Raw genomic sequence first — 20429 nt, forward strand, 5'->3', positions numbered from 1 at the left:
ATTTGATGATTCTTCGGATCCCTTCGCTCAAGCGTAGTTTTGGCAATGTTTACCAAGGACCAAGCAATGATTTAATCCATAGTGTCGCTTCAACGCAACGTTGTTCAGAGGCAGAACAATTTGCATGTTTTTGTATATGGAGATATAAAAACTAAATTGGGATAATAGATGTTCTAGAGATTTGGAATAAAAGGTTCACTGTACACGATCTCAATTCCTTCAAAATTCGTACAACTAAAGAGCGCTATGGCAATAAGAGGTAGCTGCGATATTTAAATTCAATTTACCGAAAGAGTCACGAGAGAAGCGGTCTATTACTACGAACATTAGTTAATTAGAAATTTATGGCAGTATAGTTTTAAGAGGTGATTCATTTTCATTGATTCTTGTCGGTTTACTCAAATTTTTGGAAAGTGGAACTGCTTTCTTCACGCGATGATCTCTTCGCTTATGAGATCTAGGTGAGAGAAGAAACATTAAGAAATATGAAAAAAAAAAAGAAAATATTAAGCAAATCCGTGGCATTCACTTTCATAATCATTATGTTGAGAAATAGAATTCAGTAACGTAAAGGAATTGAGAAAAAATTGTTAATGGAATGTCGCGTTAAAGCGTTGGCCCTTGATGCGTTAAAGGCATACTTATATGGAAGAAGAAGATTACAAGATATAAGATTTTAGCCTCTTCGTCTCCGGGGAAAATTGTCATTTATCGCGTGTTACGTGTTATGTTAGGTGTTATCGTTAATTGCGAATCAAAGTGCCTTGGTGGACACGTACAGGAACGAGGTCACTTGAGATTGATATTAAAAAAAATTTATTACGTGGGACAGTACGTATTTTCTCTCGAATAATTCTGAGATTCTGTTCAAAATGATGGAGATGCTGAAATCGATTAATTTAAATAACGCTTCTTGGGCGTAAGGATCTACCATCATTTTTTAAGTAGAAAGATACGAAATTATACCTGCTGGCGCGCTTTGTGGGCTGAACACCATCACCGTGTTTCCGATCGTGGTAGTGAAATCCAAGAATCCATAGACGGTTTGTGTAATAAAGTCATCGTTCACAACCGCCGGTTTGATCACTACAGCGGTCTCAACTGACTGACTCTTGTAAACTTGGGTCGCACATTCTGTAACTAAAAGTGAAATCAAATACTTTTTAATACTGCTTATCTTCGTTTCATAAACGATCGATTGTTCGAGGAATTGTCGTTAAGTGTAATGTCTTTATGTAATGTGTTACGTTGCGAGGTACGTAACGCGGCAATGCGTGATTTTAGCTTGAAATTCCGTAAAGGAATGTTCGTTTTGTAAATACATAATGCAAAGAAATTTTGTACTTTTCTTTTTAATACGAATCTAAAATTGAAATCCGCGAGTTATGTATGAGGTATTGAATTTATGAAATAATTTACAGGATTTTGAAATTAGGTTTTTGTTGGAAACTGAGTAACGTGCGTACTTCGTTATACAGGTCTACGTTTCGTCGATTCAAGTTATTTATTTTATTTTATCCAAATGATTTATTTGAACATTGATCGAATTACGCAATTAGCTTCGTCGATTTTGAATTTTCCACTTTACATTTACAGCGTAGTATACGTTTGCACCAATTGAGATCTAATTTTTCCATTTGTGTTTGTTTAACATTTTTGTACGTATTTCAAATTTAGTAGATCGTAATCGTACAAAAATGTGTACATTTTCTCCCAATACGACGTATCTATACTTAAAATAAATTTTTTCAGAAATAGTATAATTTTCTTTACAATAGTGTAGCTTACAATAACTTACTTTCTATCAGGCACTTATATTATTGCACGATTTATTACATAGATAAAGTGTAATAGGAACGGAATAAATTGACAAGTTACCATAAAATGAGGTAATAATTGCTTTAGCTCACGAAATTGTATCTAGAAATTTAAGGAAGTCGAAACGCGTGTAATTTCTCTAATCTATCTATGACAAGTGAAAAATAACTTTATATTTTTTCCGTTTTTCTATTATATAATTCCTTTGTGATGCAATGAAACGATAACGAAACATCGATACTTGTATCTACCTTGTTTCCTCATTACATAGAGTTTCATGGAATTCCCTTACCTATGAAAATAGCAATAGTAACAATTTAAAAAAGCGTTAACAATAACCACTGCTTATAAGAGTAACTATAACTTTATTTTATTTGCAAGTAAAAACGTAGAAATCTTTCACGATTTTATTGGAACTTTTGAAACCTCCCTGAACAGATTATGTTGCCGTACATTAGGTACACGTTATACATCAACAAACAAATTACAATTATAATTATAGAATTTTCGAAAAATGAATAAATAAACTTAAACAAAATTGTACGATAATATGGAGGAACATTATTGGAATTGCTTGGTTTTCAAGAGAAGACGAATCCTTTCATCCGTGTCAATACTTTTTTATTTTTTACACAAAGGATACCAGAATTTCCACTTAAGGCAATCTCTTTAAAAAAAGATTACTTTCTAAATTGCTATCTAAAATGACGTTCCAAGATAATGACTATACAGCTTTTGCAAATGATGCATTTCTATATCATTTCATTATGCTATGGAATAAAAACGAAAGCAGAAGTGGTGAACGATTTTTTTAAATTTCAAATTGCGCAAGTTGTTGCTCGTAGGTTCCTTTTTGTTTCGTAGAAAATTCGTTTCGCCGCGAAATTTACATTTGAATCATGGTTAATTTTGCACTCGAGTGGCGTGTCCAAAGTCTCGAGCCCGTCGATGCTGTAACGAAATGAGCACAACGTTGCTTACAAATCGAAGTCCTTTACATTACAGAAGAGTACGTGTACACACGTATATTTGTATATATAGCTAGTACGTGGCAAGTGTGGGAACGAGTAGCCATTTGATAATAAAGAGACGCCTTAGGTATCCGCGCTGAAACCTTTTGATCAACACGTAGCGTACTAAGATTAAAGAGACATGAAAATGGGTTTAAAAATATCCTGTGCTCAAGAGACGGCAATGTTCAAAGGATTTCAACAGAAATTGATTATCTGATATCGATCTGTCGTACTTTATCGTCTTTCTTAAACGATATTTCTGTCCTAAAAAGATACTTTTTAATTAGAAAATATTATTAGTTTTATGGGCGACAAAAATTTGCATATATTCGCGATCAATATCTTATTAATATTAAATACAATATTAAAATACAGATGGATGAATACTCACCGCATACTAAAGATATGGCAATAATCAAATATTTCGACAGCATCGTAGTCAGCCTGATTTCATTCTACGCCAGAGCATGAATTTTTAATCTGAAACAGAAACGTAAATATAAAATATGCATGCATCTACTAAATATAAACTCAAATCAAGTATATATTTATTTAAATAACCGTGTATTCAACGAACACGAATAAATATAAATTAAATAAATCTCTCGCTTAAAACTTATTTAACAACAGCCCTTTCTTCAATATACGACCTCGTCGATTATTCACCGTACAAATACAGCTTGAATTCTAAATTACGCAATAGCCTTTGCGTTTAAAATTAACCGCAGTTGAAAAGCATTTTTCAGGGGACAAAAAAAAAATTAATCTCGCCGCACAATACCGATACTTTTACATAATACAAATGTGGTAATGGAAGATTCCAAGAAGGTAATCATGGTGAATGCATAAATAAATGGTTCTGCTGGGCGTACTTTTCAAACGTTGCACGCTTCACAGCCCTCGTCATTAGCATAATGGATTTTGTGCAATAATTGTCCTAAACAAATACTTTATACGTAATATGTCACGAAAGGCTCATGGAAGGAATATTATTATTCCGTGGATGGGATTGTAAATAATCGAACAGGGAAAAAAAAAAGACACGTGAGTTACATCAGTCGCAGAAATAGTGATAGTAAAAATAAGAAGCAGAAGATATTTATTGAATTATAACTACCTCAGGAATATTCAACGTGTTGAAACTTCTATGTCTTCCATCTGTAATTAACATTGGCACACATTTGCAAATAAGGATAATAAATATCTTTTACTTATACGTTCTTCTTTTATTGTTGTATATATCGAAAGGACCTTAAAGAACGTACGTTTTTGCAAGATGATGTATCTTTCCTTATTTCATTAACGAAATGAAATAAATCGTGTGATCTTTGACGTTATAAAAACTTTCTTATTAGAAATAGACACGGTTAATAAATTTAAGTATAGCTAATATTATACGAATTTTAGAGAAATTCTTGCAAATTCGTTTTCACGGCAGTGACAGCATTTTTACATAATTAATATCATTATGTACGACGTTTAATGTCTAAATAACGGCTACTTCAATCAGATACATGTATAAAGAAGTAATACATCATATAGTATAATTTCTTGAACCCTTGTACTTTGTATTTGTAATTTATATACCTTTGTAATTTATATAACATTCCACACGGTTAATTATACTCATCTCTATTCAATATTTTTCCGAAATCTCTATGTCGAATTCTTAATCACGGCAACATGAATAATCATCACCGAGAATAACAAAAATAAAATGCAAAAGCGGTTCTCCATAAAGTTTATTTAAATTTGTTAAGATATACGATCGTATGCAAATAGTTTTTATAAGTCTACGCCGTATCGTAAAATTAAGTCTTTGCAACAGTTAAAATGTTAAAACTTGAAATTCTTACACATACACGTAATTAAGATCAGCAGATATATCGAGTTACTTTCTAAACAACACGTGTGTCGAGTCCTTGCAAAAAGCTATACACACGTTTACTTTACGTCTAATCTTTATATAAGTTGCCATATATCAGCCGAAGAAATGAATTCTTTCCGATTTTTGCGTGAAATGGAAGTTGTAAAATGGAAAGAGCTCATTTTTGCGTCTAATACATCGGTTACGAAAGTCAACCGTGTCTAGCGAATTTTCTACCTCATTAGAGGAATTAAAAACGCGCGCTTTATCACCAAATTATTCATATTTATGTATCGACGTAATTATTATTAAGATACTTTTAAGCGGAATTGGCAGAATTAAAATATTGAACTGTCGAAGAATCTCGAGATAGAGTTTCATCAGAAACTGCAAAATCTTAAATCTGTTCAGGGTCAAGAAGATTTATGCCTACATAAGGAAGCGAAGGCCTGCAAAATATTGATATAACGTTCGATATTTTTATGATTTTGTGTATATGAAAGGTGCGTGTAATCTTCGCAACATTATATTTTATATCTTTTTTATTTCTCGATAAATACGATAGCAAGTAAATCGTGTTACGTTCCAACAATATGTGTCTCAACTCTCACCCGTAACTCGTATCTATTTGACACACTTTCCCAGTAAAAAAAGTTATTCGGCCATTTACAGAACAATTTTCCTGAAGTATTTTTACTTTTATTTCTTTTCTATTCCCTGTGAAGAATACGAAATCGCAACAAAATAATTTTCAAAATTAATCACTTGCCTCTCCGTTTCATTGATTTGTTACCGTGTCCATCTAACACCGAGGGACGCATTAAGATGCGAAACTGAAGAACGGGTGAGATCTAATACGTCAAAAGATTCGTAAGGCTAACATCTTGTATTTAAGGGGTGTATGCAGACTTAGTGTACGTAATTAAGGTCAGTATGTGGAGCCACTCTTTACTTTATATACATGTATAGTACACCATTATAATATGCAACGCATCCTCATGACGAGACGAGACGTATGAATGGTGTCCTGAATGATGCGCTATCTCATCGTGCACATGTACAGAATCGCGGACCGTTGAGAAGGCAACGAAATTATTGCATAAGAGCAGTGTTGGTAATCAGTTAGCGTGAAACAATAGTAAAAGGCAATACCGTTCCAGCTTGGATGCTTAACGGGCATGACTGGAATTTATAATTCTAGATCGATTCGCAACACTAGAAACGATATCAATTTTTCCTCGCACAGAAAAATTGTTTACTTATAGAAATCTCTATTTACATTTCTCCTTCAAGTTTCAAGGATAAAAATGATTTCGAAAGAAAGTCGCAAATTAATACTAAAAATAACACGAAAGTAAAAATACGAAAAAGAGAAGAATTAATCATTTCATTTAAATGAATTAATCATTTTTTTCTTCTTCGTCTTTTTCCTTCTTCTCTTTTCGTCCTCGTGTTCGTCGCAGCATTCGTAATTGGTTACGGCGATGGTTTTATGGGGAATTTTGATAAGAGCATTTTATAGTAAATCGACGAAACCAATGTTAGAAGTATCCTGAGTTCACAACCTGTTCCTTTCACTTGTATTCTTTCAAGATATTGCGGCAAGGTGTTCGTATAATCCGCACGCTTGCGGGTAAAAAGCGCGAACGATCTCTGATTCGCGCGTCACTATCGCGAAACGCTGCAATAATAGGAAAGCTGAAAAGTAATTATTGACAATTCGCGTGTTTCAGCGGTTTGTCATATTATTTCGTTCGCGCCAGCTATACGAAACGTATCATCTTTTCAAATATAAAAGCTGCCACGATGACTAACAAGCGAGAATTCCACTTTGCTTTTCACTTTGCTTCTCGCTTGTTTATTCGTCAAACTTGGATTATCAGTGGAAGAGCTTCTTTTTTTAATACCAAATTTTTATTTGAGGTACTTCAAGGACTACCAAGTTTCAAGTTGTCATTCCATACGTACGCGGTAAGGTGTGGTCTCACAAATGGATCTCTACGCCACTGTGATACCGCATATACAAACAGGACACGTTCAAAGAAACGTTAGGGTGCATTCATACAGCTGAAGCAAAGAGTGTGCATGAACATTTCGTTATTCGTCCTGACGCAGTATATTTGTTCTTTTTTTTTTTTTACAAACCACAATTTGCAACCAACTTGGTTGGCTTTTCTTGGTCACACGTAAAATCAACTATCAACTGTCGTAAACTGTAAAGGATCATAAATTAAGAGGAGATTTATGCACACATGCATTCGCTTTATCGTGATGTTCCAGATGTTCTAATATTTTTCAGTATTTCCTCTATAATGTCTTGTAATTAAACAATTATGTCTTGAATTCTGAAGAAGCTTGGATTCTTCAAATCCTAGGAAATCTTATAAACAACGCAACGAACTTTTCAATTCCGGCTTTGAGATAATATTTTATAATTCGTATAATTCGTGCGCGTTGTATTTTAGAAGCTTGGAATTATCAGGATGATTCTAATCGACGAATGTCTCTTTGCTCGTTCAAATTACGTTACAAATTTTCGAAAGCTCGTAGATGTTCATACTCGAGGCACGAAGTACTATATTTACAAAATTTACAACGGAGACTTCGTAACACCGTTATTAGTAAAATACAGACTTGCAGACGGATTTTAAATCAATTTTTTTTTTGACTTGTAAAAAAGATGAAATATGGTTCATTAGTTAGGGAAAACCGAGAACCTAAATTTACATTGCAAATCGGCATTACGATATTTTGAATCGAAATTAATTTCAATCCGACTGTAATTCTATAAATTATCGTAACGTGGATAACTGTTAAGTACGAAGTCACGGATTCTCTGACGTAATCAAGCGTATTACGAAATACGAGTTAAGCATGCGAACAACGTGAATTGAATTAATAATAAATTGAAGTAATATTTAGTTAAATCGTTCTTTTGCTTGTTGCTCCTTCGAATAAATGGCTTTTCATACATCAGTGTCGTTTTGCCAAAATTTATCTTTCGATTATCATCTTTAACGTATTCTTGTCGCGGTTTCCATATGACAAATACCATGTTTGGCAGAGTGTTCGGGTGTTAGGTACTTAATAATTCAGACGAACACCATTAGTCAACTGTTGCTACTCGTGTCTGAAATATCCAATAAACAATTTTTCCATTAAACCGTGTGTAACGGTCCTGCTACGTCCTTCGAGATCGTCCTCGAACAGAACTACAACTATACACGTACAAATTGCAATCTCATCTAGTCTATTGAGAAATAATATCGTTAGACAATACCACTGTCAACGTAAGAATAATTATCGATGATGACGGCAACGTGTCGATGTAACCGCGATATCAATGACAATATATAATGTGTCTCGGAAAAGTACTTGGACACTTTCTATGGAAAACTTTCATACATATGTATATTATATGCGTTCAAAGTTTCATTAACACTGCAATGAGACTATCATGATCATATTGAAAATTTACATAAAAATTACAAGACGTTTATTATAAACATACGTACATATACCAAAAAATTAGCATACAGCGTGAAGATATCTTAAAAGTATAACAAGTGTTAAAGATGGTCCCACTCAATATCGAGACTTGTTTAATATAATGGGACATTTAAATACTTGTTTAAATACTTTTCTAATCTCTGTACATATACGCTTGCGTTAAATACGTTCCAACTTCTTTATACATTTTCTATGTACAAATATTGCTCTTCTTATTTCCACGTTCTAATTGTAAGAATACAGTTCCATCTCTCAGAGGCACGGAAACAATTTGTATAACTTGAAGAGAAGATACGTCACAACGATGTCACAATTTCAGTTTCTTCATATTTCATACAATCGTGTCGTCCAGATGGGGAAAGAAACGATAACGAGAAAGATATCGAGCGAATTCCCGGAATTTCTTTTTCGTAATCCTAACGCGATATTCGGTAGAATCTGCCACAGCACGTTGATCAAAATCCAAATCACGAATGAGGCGTTACGTCGACCCAGCTTTGCTCCTCGATCGGTTAATAGTTGCGGTACAGCGCGTAAGTTCCTACAAAACACCCTGTATGTGTTACCCTAGATCGGAATTCCTATTCAAATCGATTGTAAATTCTTTAGAAAACTTTCACTTTCACCGTGAAGCCGCAAGAAGTGTCGAAGCAGGCTGATCGAAGTTCATAAGATTCTACGAGATTCGACGTAGGATTTCGATGAAAATCAGGGTGTCCGTAGCTGGTCTCGATCGTTCACGTGTCCGTTGCATTTCCTCGTTTGGCGCAACACTCGCTGCACCGTGCGTTTCGCAAAGAAAAAGTGAGCGGCTAGCCGACTATCTCGGAGGCATTCACATATCTCCCTCGAGCGATTTAAAGCTTGGATTTATGTCGTTCGATCACGTGAAACTTTCCGCATGAGTTGAACGAGATACCTGGACGAACGCTATTCGCAAACTTCACCCATTATCCGTCATTGTCCTACTTTTGATGCCACTTTGCTATTTTTACTTCTCGTTACTCGTTCGCAAGCAGCCTGTCGATATTAAATTCGAGCATTTTGATCGATTCGTAGCAATGATATTTTAATTTGTCCGGAATGTACAAGTGAGTTACGAGTAATTAGTAATTAGAAACAGTAGCTACATTTCGTCACGGAACCCACAGACGAACTTAGATCATCTGTTGAAAAACATAGCGACAGTCTATTTGACTATTTGCTATATGTATATACTATTGCATACGTTGGCTACCTAAATATCACTGTTTTCAATTTAACGACGAAAACCTCTGTATCGTTTTAGAGGAACTTTGCTCGTGTGATTAATAGCTGAGATACCAAAGAACTTGAAGAGCTTGTCAAGCAACAACGTTTAACGGTTACAAATGTTCTTTTATTACTGTATATTGGTTTTTTGAAATCAATTTAATCGTATGATATTCTATTACGCGCATAGGTACGACGATTATGAAGAGTAAAAGCATTGCCATTACAGTTCAACTTATCCGGAATTTTGTAATTGAAAAACATCTTGCCATAAATAAGGAAGAACAGCCGCGGTAATTTATTCTACCAAATGTCATTAGGTTCCACCAACTGATTAATTCAAAAGCTAGTTTATGTTTTCTGACAGAAAATTATAGATCAACGATAGGAAACTTCGCATATATTGGGCTTACACGGAAAACGTTTCAGTTTGTCTTTTTCTTTTTTTTACTACCGGTTTATCATAACGATGCTTCGCTCATACGACATACGGATTAGACACGAATATGATAATCAGAAAGTAAATCTTTCGAACGTAACTGGTCGAGCTAACAATAAGTTCGATGGAACACACGCGATAATTTGTGTTCGTAAGTAACTGATCGGACGTGTCTATATAATGACGCGAAACGAAATTCATACGACCTCGTCACCAGGTCGTTGTCGCTTCTTTCAAGGCCATTCTACAGAAAATGTACATACTCGCGATCGAACGACCATCCCACACGTGAAAACTGTCTTTCCGGTTGAACAAACCTGCCTATCGGATATCTCAAACGAAACGTTCACATTTGCAAACTATGTGACAGCGTTTCCGATAAACCTTATGAATACGAACTTTTAAGATATGTATCTCCTAATGCCTTCCATATTTTTTTCGAATCGTTTCCTGGATGAAAAATAATCAACGAAATTAATGTCAGTATACAAATTTAGATTTTGGCCTTTGGCAAATTGTTCAATACCTTTGGCCCTGAGTAGTAAATATTTCTATTCTAGAAATTTATATTCTACAAAATCCCTTGTTTATTCGATATAAGATACATGTTTACGATATGAAAATTTGTTTGTCCTTCGATCAGCAGATTCGTTTCATCGCGTGCTGTATTAAAATGCTGCTGTTTAGTCGTAAGATGACGTGGAAATCCGAAAATCAACATAGACGTGCTTATCGCGTTTTGCTCCTGCGATCTTCGATTCAAGTTGACTCTTCGTTATACATATGTGTCATATGCTAACAGATAACTCTTGTACAAAATCAATTTTTGTAATATATCGTGAAACTCTACCGATGCGTTTTGTATACATTGTTACGAAGATATTTATTTTTTCAAAGTTTCATGATGTTTAATTTGCTTTCAGCATTCGAGTAGATGTTAGGCATACACGTTACAAGTAATAAGTACCTAAGTGTGGTAGACTCGGATTCGAGACTTGCACAGCGAATGTGTTAAGATTATCCAAATTTACACATCCATTGACTCATACATTATTTATTAAGACGATGATGCTTAGAAATGTAATTTGCATGTAGGAAGTTTATCGCAACAAACGCATATTTTTCGACCTTAAATGTGATGTATATTACAATATAAACAGAAGAACGTACAAATAATTGAATGGATATCTGTTCCAAAAAATGGAGAATTAATCTGATTAAATCGATTAATGCAGATAAACTGATTAAATTTCTGACGTATACAGAGACCATTTAGGACAATGCACGCAATATCAGTTTAAAATTACATATTGCCCACGGTCATATATAATTACATACAACGTACTGTCACTTCCTTGAATGCGTTAAAACCGGTCATCAATGGAGAACGGGATTTCTGGCCAAGATCCAAGATCATGGTCATTTGGCTGACCATCGACCGGTTCCAACTATGTATTACACCTTCCTCAATTCTATTTTCGCAAGATCAAATTTCACCAACAATGATCACGGTTTCGAAAGGATCCTTTTCCTGCATTTATGTACCTTCTTTTTACATGCCTATTAAATTACTAAAAGCCTATTTCAATTTGCTTATTTAAACGAGGATTTTGAAATGAAGAATATTAATAAGAATGAAGCGCAAATGTATATTTATCAATTGCTTCATAATCAATATCGACAAGGTGAATATGAGTAGAAAAACGATCAACGAAACGGAGTCACGTTAGAAGACTCCATCACCATGATGTACCCAAATGGTTGTTGCTAACGACATACGTTGCATGCTGACATGCAACGTATTTCTCACATTTGACGCGACACAATTTTCGTGCAATTTACTCGAGACAGTCCTACTTCTGCGTGACGAACAATGACACGAGATCCGAACAATGACAAAATCTTGGGGCAAAGTTAATCGTATGAACGTATGTACGAATTTCAATAATCCAGCAAGAACGCAAAGTGCACAAATGAGTTTTAAATTAAGAACTTGGTTGCCTCTTATGCTAAGGAGGACGTCGGAGTCATTGAAGCGTTGAAGTAGAGCATGATTTAAAAAAGATTGGGAAATTACCATAGACCAGTGCGATGATTAAAATCGCTATATGCCATGTTCGCTACTAACCGCGATAGGCGGTGCCAGTACTAAACGTGAATCTATAGAACTTCGTAATATTTATTATAGCGACGACTATACGTCCTGCGATTGTGAGAATTCTTAGGAAAGTACTTTCCCATGCATGGTACTTCTTCCATCGTTAGGAGAAAAGGTTAACTACAGATGGTTGAGGTTGTGCGTTGCTACAAGGTAGGTTGCGATTGGCTCATCAAACGCACCCTTATGAAAATAATGAATAGAAACCTGGAGAAATAAAGGATTTTGCGCTGTTTCAAAACTCTGCGATATTGTCATCGAAAATAGGATGCAAATTTTTGTTGCAACAGTAGTAGCGATTTTCCTTTGATATTCATAATGAACGTCGTAAATCTTCTCCTATTCGCTATTAAACTTTTAATAATAATTCAGCGAGTGACATTTTTACGCGTATTATTTGCATGCTTTGGGGTAATAAAATCAGGATAATAAAAGTCAGGCCAAATATAGATTCAAAAGGAAGATATGAAACAATATTAAGGATTCGGAGAAAAAATGGCACGAAAAAACGGCGAACCTTGCCGACAGGCTTAATAATTTGATACCGTCGCCGTTTTTTATTACTTACACACACGTGTCGTTGTCATGCTAGAAGAATGACACAATTAACAGTGAGAAAAATAAATTTCTCGAAAAATCGATTTGAAACAGAGAAGGCTTAATTATACAACTCATTAACCATGAAAAAGTCTTTTGATTTTAAGAATCTTTAATGGAATATTATTTGCGTATATTCTTTGGTAAGAAAATGGTTAAAGCAGCGGAGCAAGCATAAAAAAACTATGAATTGTATCGTTCAAAAGGTTCATTAATCGACCGATAAATTATTTATTTCATCTTCTTGTAATAAACAACTTTTTCTACCAAACTGTTAATTATTCAATGATTTTTTAACTTAATGATTTTATTCCTGGAGAATAAAAGCACCATTTGCCATTCAAATATCTTACATTTACAAGACACGTGTATCTGTTTTTATAAATAACAGAGCAATAAAAACTCTCTATACATATCTACGTATACATTCATTGTATAAGTATGATACTATGTATAATTGATGCTGTATGTATAAATTGAAATAATTTGTTCATTGGTGTCTGTTTTACATGAATTATAAATCTATGTCAGACTTATGAAAGTACATGGAACGTAAGGAAACTGTTACACGTACGAACCATGATCATTTTTACAAATTTAAACGCGCGAAACGAAAAAATATATTTATCGAAATGGTACGTAGTTTTAATAAATTTAAATTGATTTAAAACTATTAATATGTATATAGAACAGACATAATGATTTTTACTATGGAAATTGTATTTATTTTATGTATATGTAATATATGTATTTATTTTAAATTCGAACGTTCACAGTTACTTAATACTATCTTGATAGAAAAAGAAGTATAGCGCTTTCTCATGTTGAAATTCATGCTGTCTAATAAATGGAATTATAATTGCTTATAATTTACAATATAAAGCGGATAAAAGAAAACGTACATCTCTCTGATTTTCGCGTGCAGTTACAGTTACAATCTTTCTTTCTTTCAAGTTCATGGTAAAATACGAATATTTCGTCTACTTGCAAGGTCAAGAATCATGGCCGGTCGAGAAGCCTTTTAAGTTTTATTGTAAACATTTTCATTCCCGAACCGAGGTCGCATATTTTTGCATGAACAACAGGTATCGTACGAGGACTTCTGGTTCCTGAGACAAGGAACAACCTACGTCAACGGCAGATAACGAAATTCCATACGAACCATTCAAAATAAATTCTTTAAATCCGAATCTAAATAGTCAATTTGTCAACTATGCATAGATTATACGTTACGCGTATAATTTAAACGTTTCTATTTGATGTATTAATATTTGTATTTTCTACCTCTCTTACTTTAATCCAGACATATTTTTTTATCCAATTTACTGAATTTAGCAATGCATTCTGTAGACGCAAATGGACGTACGTAGTATCTATCCTTTTGGAAATGTTGTCATTTATTGGTGTTTTACATAAAAAGAATTTTACACTTAACGTTAAAGTGGTTCACGAAAATGTCTGAACGCTTATTGAAACTTTCTATCACTGCATTATTTATGTTACTTCGCGTGAAAAGGTCCCTGCGATGTCCTTCATTGTCTGATCCTGAAGGCCCAAGCACCGTTGGAGAGACCCTCAGTAAGCCTAAGGCCCTACCATAAATCGAATCTTATTAACTTGCAGTAACCTTCAATCCTGCAATTACTTTCAGCTAAAACTGTTATTTAAAACAGTCCTTAGGTCCTAATGGGAAAACCGAACAGTTGCCTAATGAAAAAGCTGGTTTTTCCCATAAACAACGTCGCCCATGAGCCACGTTGGTAGGAGGCGTTTTCCTCCTAAATTTCTAACGTTGGTCATAACTAATCGGCATCGCGAATCGTTACACTCACTTTCCTAACTAAAAGTGTGAGCAACGAATTCGCGTTCTTCGTTCAAAGGGCACACCCTTACCGAGCTTCCTTCTCACACAAGAACGAAATTCACTTGTTCTCGAACCTATAGAACAGTCAACTGGTTCTCATAACTGCAGAGCAGACACTACATCCCTGTAGACTTGCTCTCATCATTACAGAGCAGTCATCTATACTTCTTCTACGACATCAGGAGGGTCAACTCAACTTCTACTACTACACTGGACTTGCTCTTGGAACAGTCTATCATCGTCGATATCAATAGAACAATCAAAGTAGTTATCTCTCAATTCTAACACTCTCAACACCTCAAGACTTCTTCGATGACCACATATCCACTCGTACTCAAGCTCAGTTTCCCCAACACGTAGTCAGGTCAATCATCATCTCTATCCAGATTCTTTCATTTAAAAGTAATCCCTTTCTTCGTCAACGATACCTTTAGCAGCGGCGTTACTAACTTGTGTAAAGTTGTTGGAAATACATAGCTTATAATCCTGTTAATCGCAGCGTTATACCACCTCAACCACCTGAATCATCTCAACGGAAATCAGAGGATCGGTCTATTCGCGGTGTTCATTCTTAGAATCGTAACGGGAATTTACGACTCCCGTTGACGCGCTTAATCGCGATCGCGTCTGCCCACGATTGGTCGAAAATACAATCTACGTCGTACAAAATCTTTTAAAGCTTCATTAATACTCCCACGATTATACCGACAAAATTTTTAATTTGTAATTTCTTAGCGAATTTGCAGAAGTTTTATAGAGCACTTATTGCAAGCGTACATGTACGCAGAGAATATTTTCCCAGTTAATTACTTATTAAATAGCGAATTAAATGAAGCGTAACTACAAGTCAAATTCTCCGAGGCGATCAAAGAATTTCAACAAATTTACAAGATTCCAATGAAATTCATTTTTGTCGATTTCTACATCTTATGAGAAAGTAAGAGGATCGGATTTGTACGGTCGGTAATTGAATCGAAAAAATATGTATTTGCTGGAATGCGCAAGGAGGTACCTTCCACGCACCTTTTTTTATAGCTGCTATCGTAACTCACTGAGAGGGAACTTGGATGGTTGTAACAGCGATTCTCACATTAAGAAGTCGCTATGTTATCCTGTGAACGATCGTTGTTTGAAAGCAGTTCCCAGCTGGTGTGATTGTTACGAGAACAATCGCCGAGAATCTTCCAATTGTCAAGAGCCAGTTCACATCTAACGATTAGATAACTCATTCTGAATTCCCTGACTCCACGCATCTCGGCATTCACGATTTTCATTTCTCCGGGACAATGTTACAACGAGCCGTAAATCAACGATACTTGTTCGCCTCCTGCGTTCAGAAACCTCTCTTTAAATGATCTACGTTTATTTATTCAAAACTTTCAAAGGCTGATGTTCGTTCGATGCCGTTAAAGTCTAAAAGGGGATTTTAATTAATTCCATTGAGAAGAAAGTTGATTTTCCAGATTTTACCTACCTCGCTATCTAAATCTCTACCATAGAATGCACGATAGATTTAATGTCGTTAATTCACTGTGTACGAATGATTTTATGATATTGCGAATATGATACTTCGAACTTTATCATTTTTATATGTATACATATGTATATATTTTATTAATTCTTTTTTTATACGTTTACGGAATTTTTCTTGTATATACACTTATCAGTCGTAAATATCCGATTTGTAAATTAAGAAGAAATTAGTGGTCGATAGCAACATTTATCATTCTTTTATACTCCTATAATCTTATGAATTCTTATAATCAACGAATAATAATTTACTTATAATCATTCGTCATTAACCATTAGTAATCATTGACGATCGTTTGTTTATAAATTGGCCAACAGTGTGTTAAAGTTTCAAATTGCGTCATGCTATTTATATAAAATTTATGGTATAAAATATTACGATACGATTTGAAATTTTAAAAATAAGGAATAAAATCATCGTAGTTAGATTTATTCGTGATTCTGTAATCAACATATATCTCTCCAAAGATAAGCAACTGTCGGAATACTTTTGGAAGGGTACTGTATCTGCGCCAAGTCACAAGATATTCCTTCAAATTCAATCATCCTTATGTTTCCGACTAAAAACTTTATTTACCTTCGGAAGAACGATAATGCAGAGGGGCGACGAAAGGGGGGCTATAATTCCCCGCGTTCTTGAACTTTTTAGCAACGTCTGATTCACCATGACACGAGGCAAACTTTCAGAGAAAGGAAATCGGGACGTTTTGTAACGCCGTCCCACGTTCCCTGGTACCATTGCCACATCGAGTCTAGTTTTAGACATTTTTGGACTGGTAACGTTGCCAACGTGTGCACTTTAGCCCGTAAAATTTTTTTCTTGCCGTTTACGGAAGCGAGTGTTATTTTAATTACTTCCCGTTTCGAGCGCGCAGTTTTGGAGCGGCGATCGACCTGAATTCTTTTCCTCCGGTTTCTACCAAACACCGGATGAATCTCGATAGCGGAAGCTTGATTTCACTTTGGAGCGTCTCTTACGGCAAGTCGATTCTCCATTTCCAGTTATTACAACCATAGTGTCGCTAATAATCTTGCAGTTGAGGAGATCCAATTAAAAAAGAAAAAAAAAAAAATTAACACAGTAATCGAGCAATCGTCGAAAATGACGATGAATTGATAAATTATAAAAATTAATGAATTACCAAAATTATTTACCTATGAGGAAGAATTATTAAAAATTTTAATTACCGGAGAGAAAAAGGTAAATACAATGAATTCTAATAATCAAATATTGGACAGAAGATTATACCAAACTATATTTGAAACGGTATTATAATTATATAAAGACCTTGAACTTCCTGGACCATAAACACGAATTTCTTTTACATAAGCATACATTTAACTGCGTTGAATGGATATTAGTTTGCGTGGGCACGAAGAGAAGTGAAACGCGTCAATCTTTGTGTTTACAATTTCGTTGTATCTTTAGGTGTGGCTAATACGTATGCAGCAAACAAGAGAATATCCTATAATGGTTTTTCCATACCATGTTATATCGCAAATGCGGTGCACGCAATGCTTCAACGATGATACCGTCGCGTAGGTCGTGTTAAAAAATTATTCTCTGGCAAAGTCGGTAATCAAGGTATGACATCGAGATATAGGACTTGTAAGAAATTATCAGTTCATATCTTTAATCGAGACACAGCCGACGAATCTTTTTCTTATAAATATTTAATTCGTCTTCTGTAAAATAGAGCTCAACAGATTTAATCGAACGTTGCCACCGCCACAAATTTTTTAATATAAATTATCTTTCAAAAAGTTATAGGATACGATCTACCTCGATTTCAACTCAATATTAATTAAACAACGAAACCCAATCTCACAACCGAGTCGCCAATAATCTATCATAGTGCTTGACGCTACTGTGATCAATTAATCAAGAAACGATATTAATTTTTTGCTAGCTACTAATGACATGACATTGACAAAGAACGAACGTCGTATATCAATGATAGAAAAGCGAGGAAAAATCTAAAGTACAAAGAACCGCATGAGAACTTCAGTATCGGGTAGCTTCATCTGATCCATTGCTTCCGCTTTTCTTCCTCGGTTAGAAGTGAGTAAGAGAAAGTAACAATCCTTTCACTCTTCAAATCGATAAAGTATCCAATTTTAACAGTGTTTCTGTATGAACAGGCGTCGTTATACTACATTTTATTCAAATCTTATTCCTTCCGATCTGGTCCTCGCGCGAATACAAATTTCACGTGACTAAATTGAAGTCTATTGTATTCTCGTAAATTAAATCAATTACATTTCTGAATTACATTAGGATAATATCCTTGGTTAAAACATTGATTTTAATTATACTTCATTCTAGAGGTCAAGAATAAAAATTCTTTTTAATATTTCCCCTGATAGCTTTCGACGAGTGATATTCGAAAGAGAAATTCCCTTTACTCCTAAACGTGCATACATTGTAGAATTAGAACTTAAGAGATTGATTATTAATAACGTATGGGAACATTGTTAGCAAAGAAAAGTTGCTGTTTTGATAGGCGTGCGACGTGCACGTGAGTCGACATACGGTAGAAACTGACAGAAAGCTAGTTAAACATTCAAGATAATATTTCTGCTATGTATCACTTCGTCAATAGGTAAATTTCAAATAAGAATGTCGTTATCCGGTTACCACTAGCATCATCGTTTCACTCGATTGCTGCATATACCTAATATTATATACATAATTAAATTAGAATTTACAAGTATATTGGAAAAAGCTTAAACAAGCATTTCACTTCGTGCTATAATATATGCAAAAAAGAAAAAAAAAAGTGAAAGCTGAAATGACACTTTCATAAGATATTCTATATTCCTTTTGTCTCAAATTATATATTTATATCTACTATTCTTCCTAAAGTATCTTCTATCGCAAAGAAATATTTCATTTCTGTGTCTCGTACATCGAAAACTTTGTATTGCGATAAACGATATCTTCAAGTCCAAAAAGTGACTCGGATGCAAATTTAAAGTTTAACGTGTACAATGCACCCTGTACACATACACGACACTACGTAATACATAGTGTCACGTTCCACCTATTCTCCATAAAATACGTATTCCTCTCTATCATTAAAATTCAACCATAAGACGCCTGGCACCGTGGAATTAGATATCAACCGTATCTCTTACTCGAAGTATCCTAGCCGGATAACAGAAGATTCTGTTACATGAATTGTGTTTTCGTGTAGGAGAGTGCAATATTCGCAAAGAGAGCAGTGAACGTTCGCACGCAAAGTGCCACACGCAGTCCTTGTAAAATGTAAATGGATCGTGGTCACGAGTAGACATCAAACGTTGCACGTGTCTATACGCAAATATCCGCGTGGTAATACGCCGCACGTGACAACCGGCGTTAGAATGCAAACGATCTCGCGGAATGTCGATTTCCGATCGATCATTAATGCCTTCGAACGGAAAGCCGCAAAGTAGGTTGGCAAAAATCTTTTGCAAAACAGAAAAAATCGTTTTCTCGTTGTCGGACACGCGTCACACGGCTTCCTGACCTACTTCGAAATTTTAAAAGTATACGTGCAGTACGAATGAACAGAAATAGTAACGCGCAGCGGATTTCGCCTGTGGAATGCTGTGTAAATCTGTAAAACTTCCGAATCCTTAATTTTAGCTTTCAGAAAATAACTTCCGAGTCTAGATCAGCTTAAGTATATCATAATTCATTATCGGCAAGCAGTAAACGTAAATAATAAATTGCTTTTGCTGAAATAATAAATCGTAAAATTACGATTGCTATAATATAAATAGTGTACAAAACCGATTCCTTAAATGTTTTTGGGACCGATATAGAATTAAAATGATAATCTTAAAAGAGATGTATAAGTATAGAAACATTTATCCAAATATTCTTAACGCGTAAATCAATGACGAAAATTAGGTTTCCATATAAACGACTTAATTTGCATTCCCTAAACAACTGAACTCCTTGCCTGAGCAAAGATCAATTAAATTGCTAATTACGTTAGAATCTCTTAGATTTACGCATATCTAGATAACCTCTAGATTTTGGAATCTTTCCTTAATTTTGGAAATTTATCTTGTTGATAACTTTATCTTGTCATTAACGGAACTAAGTATCTCTATTACGATAGCTTCTTATCTATCGTTGTATCGTAAATTAAATTATCCTAAATTCTGCGAATTGTACCATAAAAAGACTTACAAAATTTACGAAAGATGCTTAAGTATCAAAGAATCTATGAAAATAGTAATACCACGGTGTTCACATTTCGAGTTAATTCATCGAGCGAAATATTTCGCAAACTGAGTCACAAAAGGGAACAAGAAACACCGCTCGCCCATTTATTCGTTGGTGAACGGTGTACAAAAGAAACGTTAATTAGCAAAAAAACATTCTATGA

General features: G+C 34.7%; 1 protein-coding gene across 2 annotated transcripts in view; it reads right to left on the reverse strand.

The window, feature by feature from the left end:
• Positions 1–20429, reverse strand: part of LOC100651121 (flocculation protein FLO11) — a 33506-nt gene that overhangs the window by 9664 nt on the left and 3413 nt on the right. For both annotated transcript variants that reach the window (XR_007223506.1, XM_003394462.4), the window contains exons 2-3: positions 3223–3311; positions 967–1140 (exon numbers count right to left, since the gene is read on the reverse strand). Coding sequence is in view for 1 of the 2 variants with exons in the window: in XM_003394462.4 (XP_003394510.2) it covers positions 967–1140; positions 3223–3265 (217 nt within the window). In the remaining variant the exon portion in view is untranslated. The remainder of the gene's footprint in view (positions 1–966; positions 1141–3222; positions 3312–20429) is intronic.

Source organism: Bombus terrestris, chromosome 3 (genome assembly GCF_910591885.1).
Source record: "Bombus terrestris chromosome 3, iyBomTerr1.2, whole genome shotgun sequence".
Lineage (NCBI taxonomy): Eukaryota > Metazoa > Arthropoda > Insecta > Hymenoptera > Apidae > Bombus > Bombus terrestris.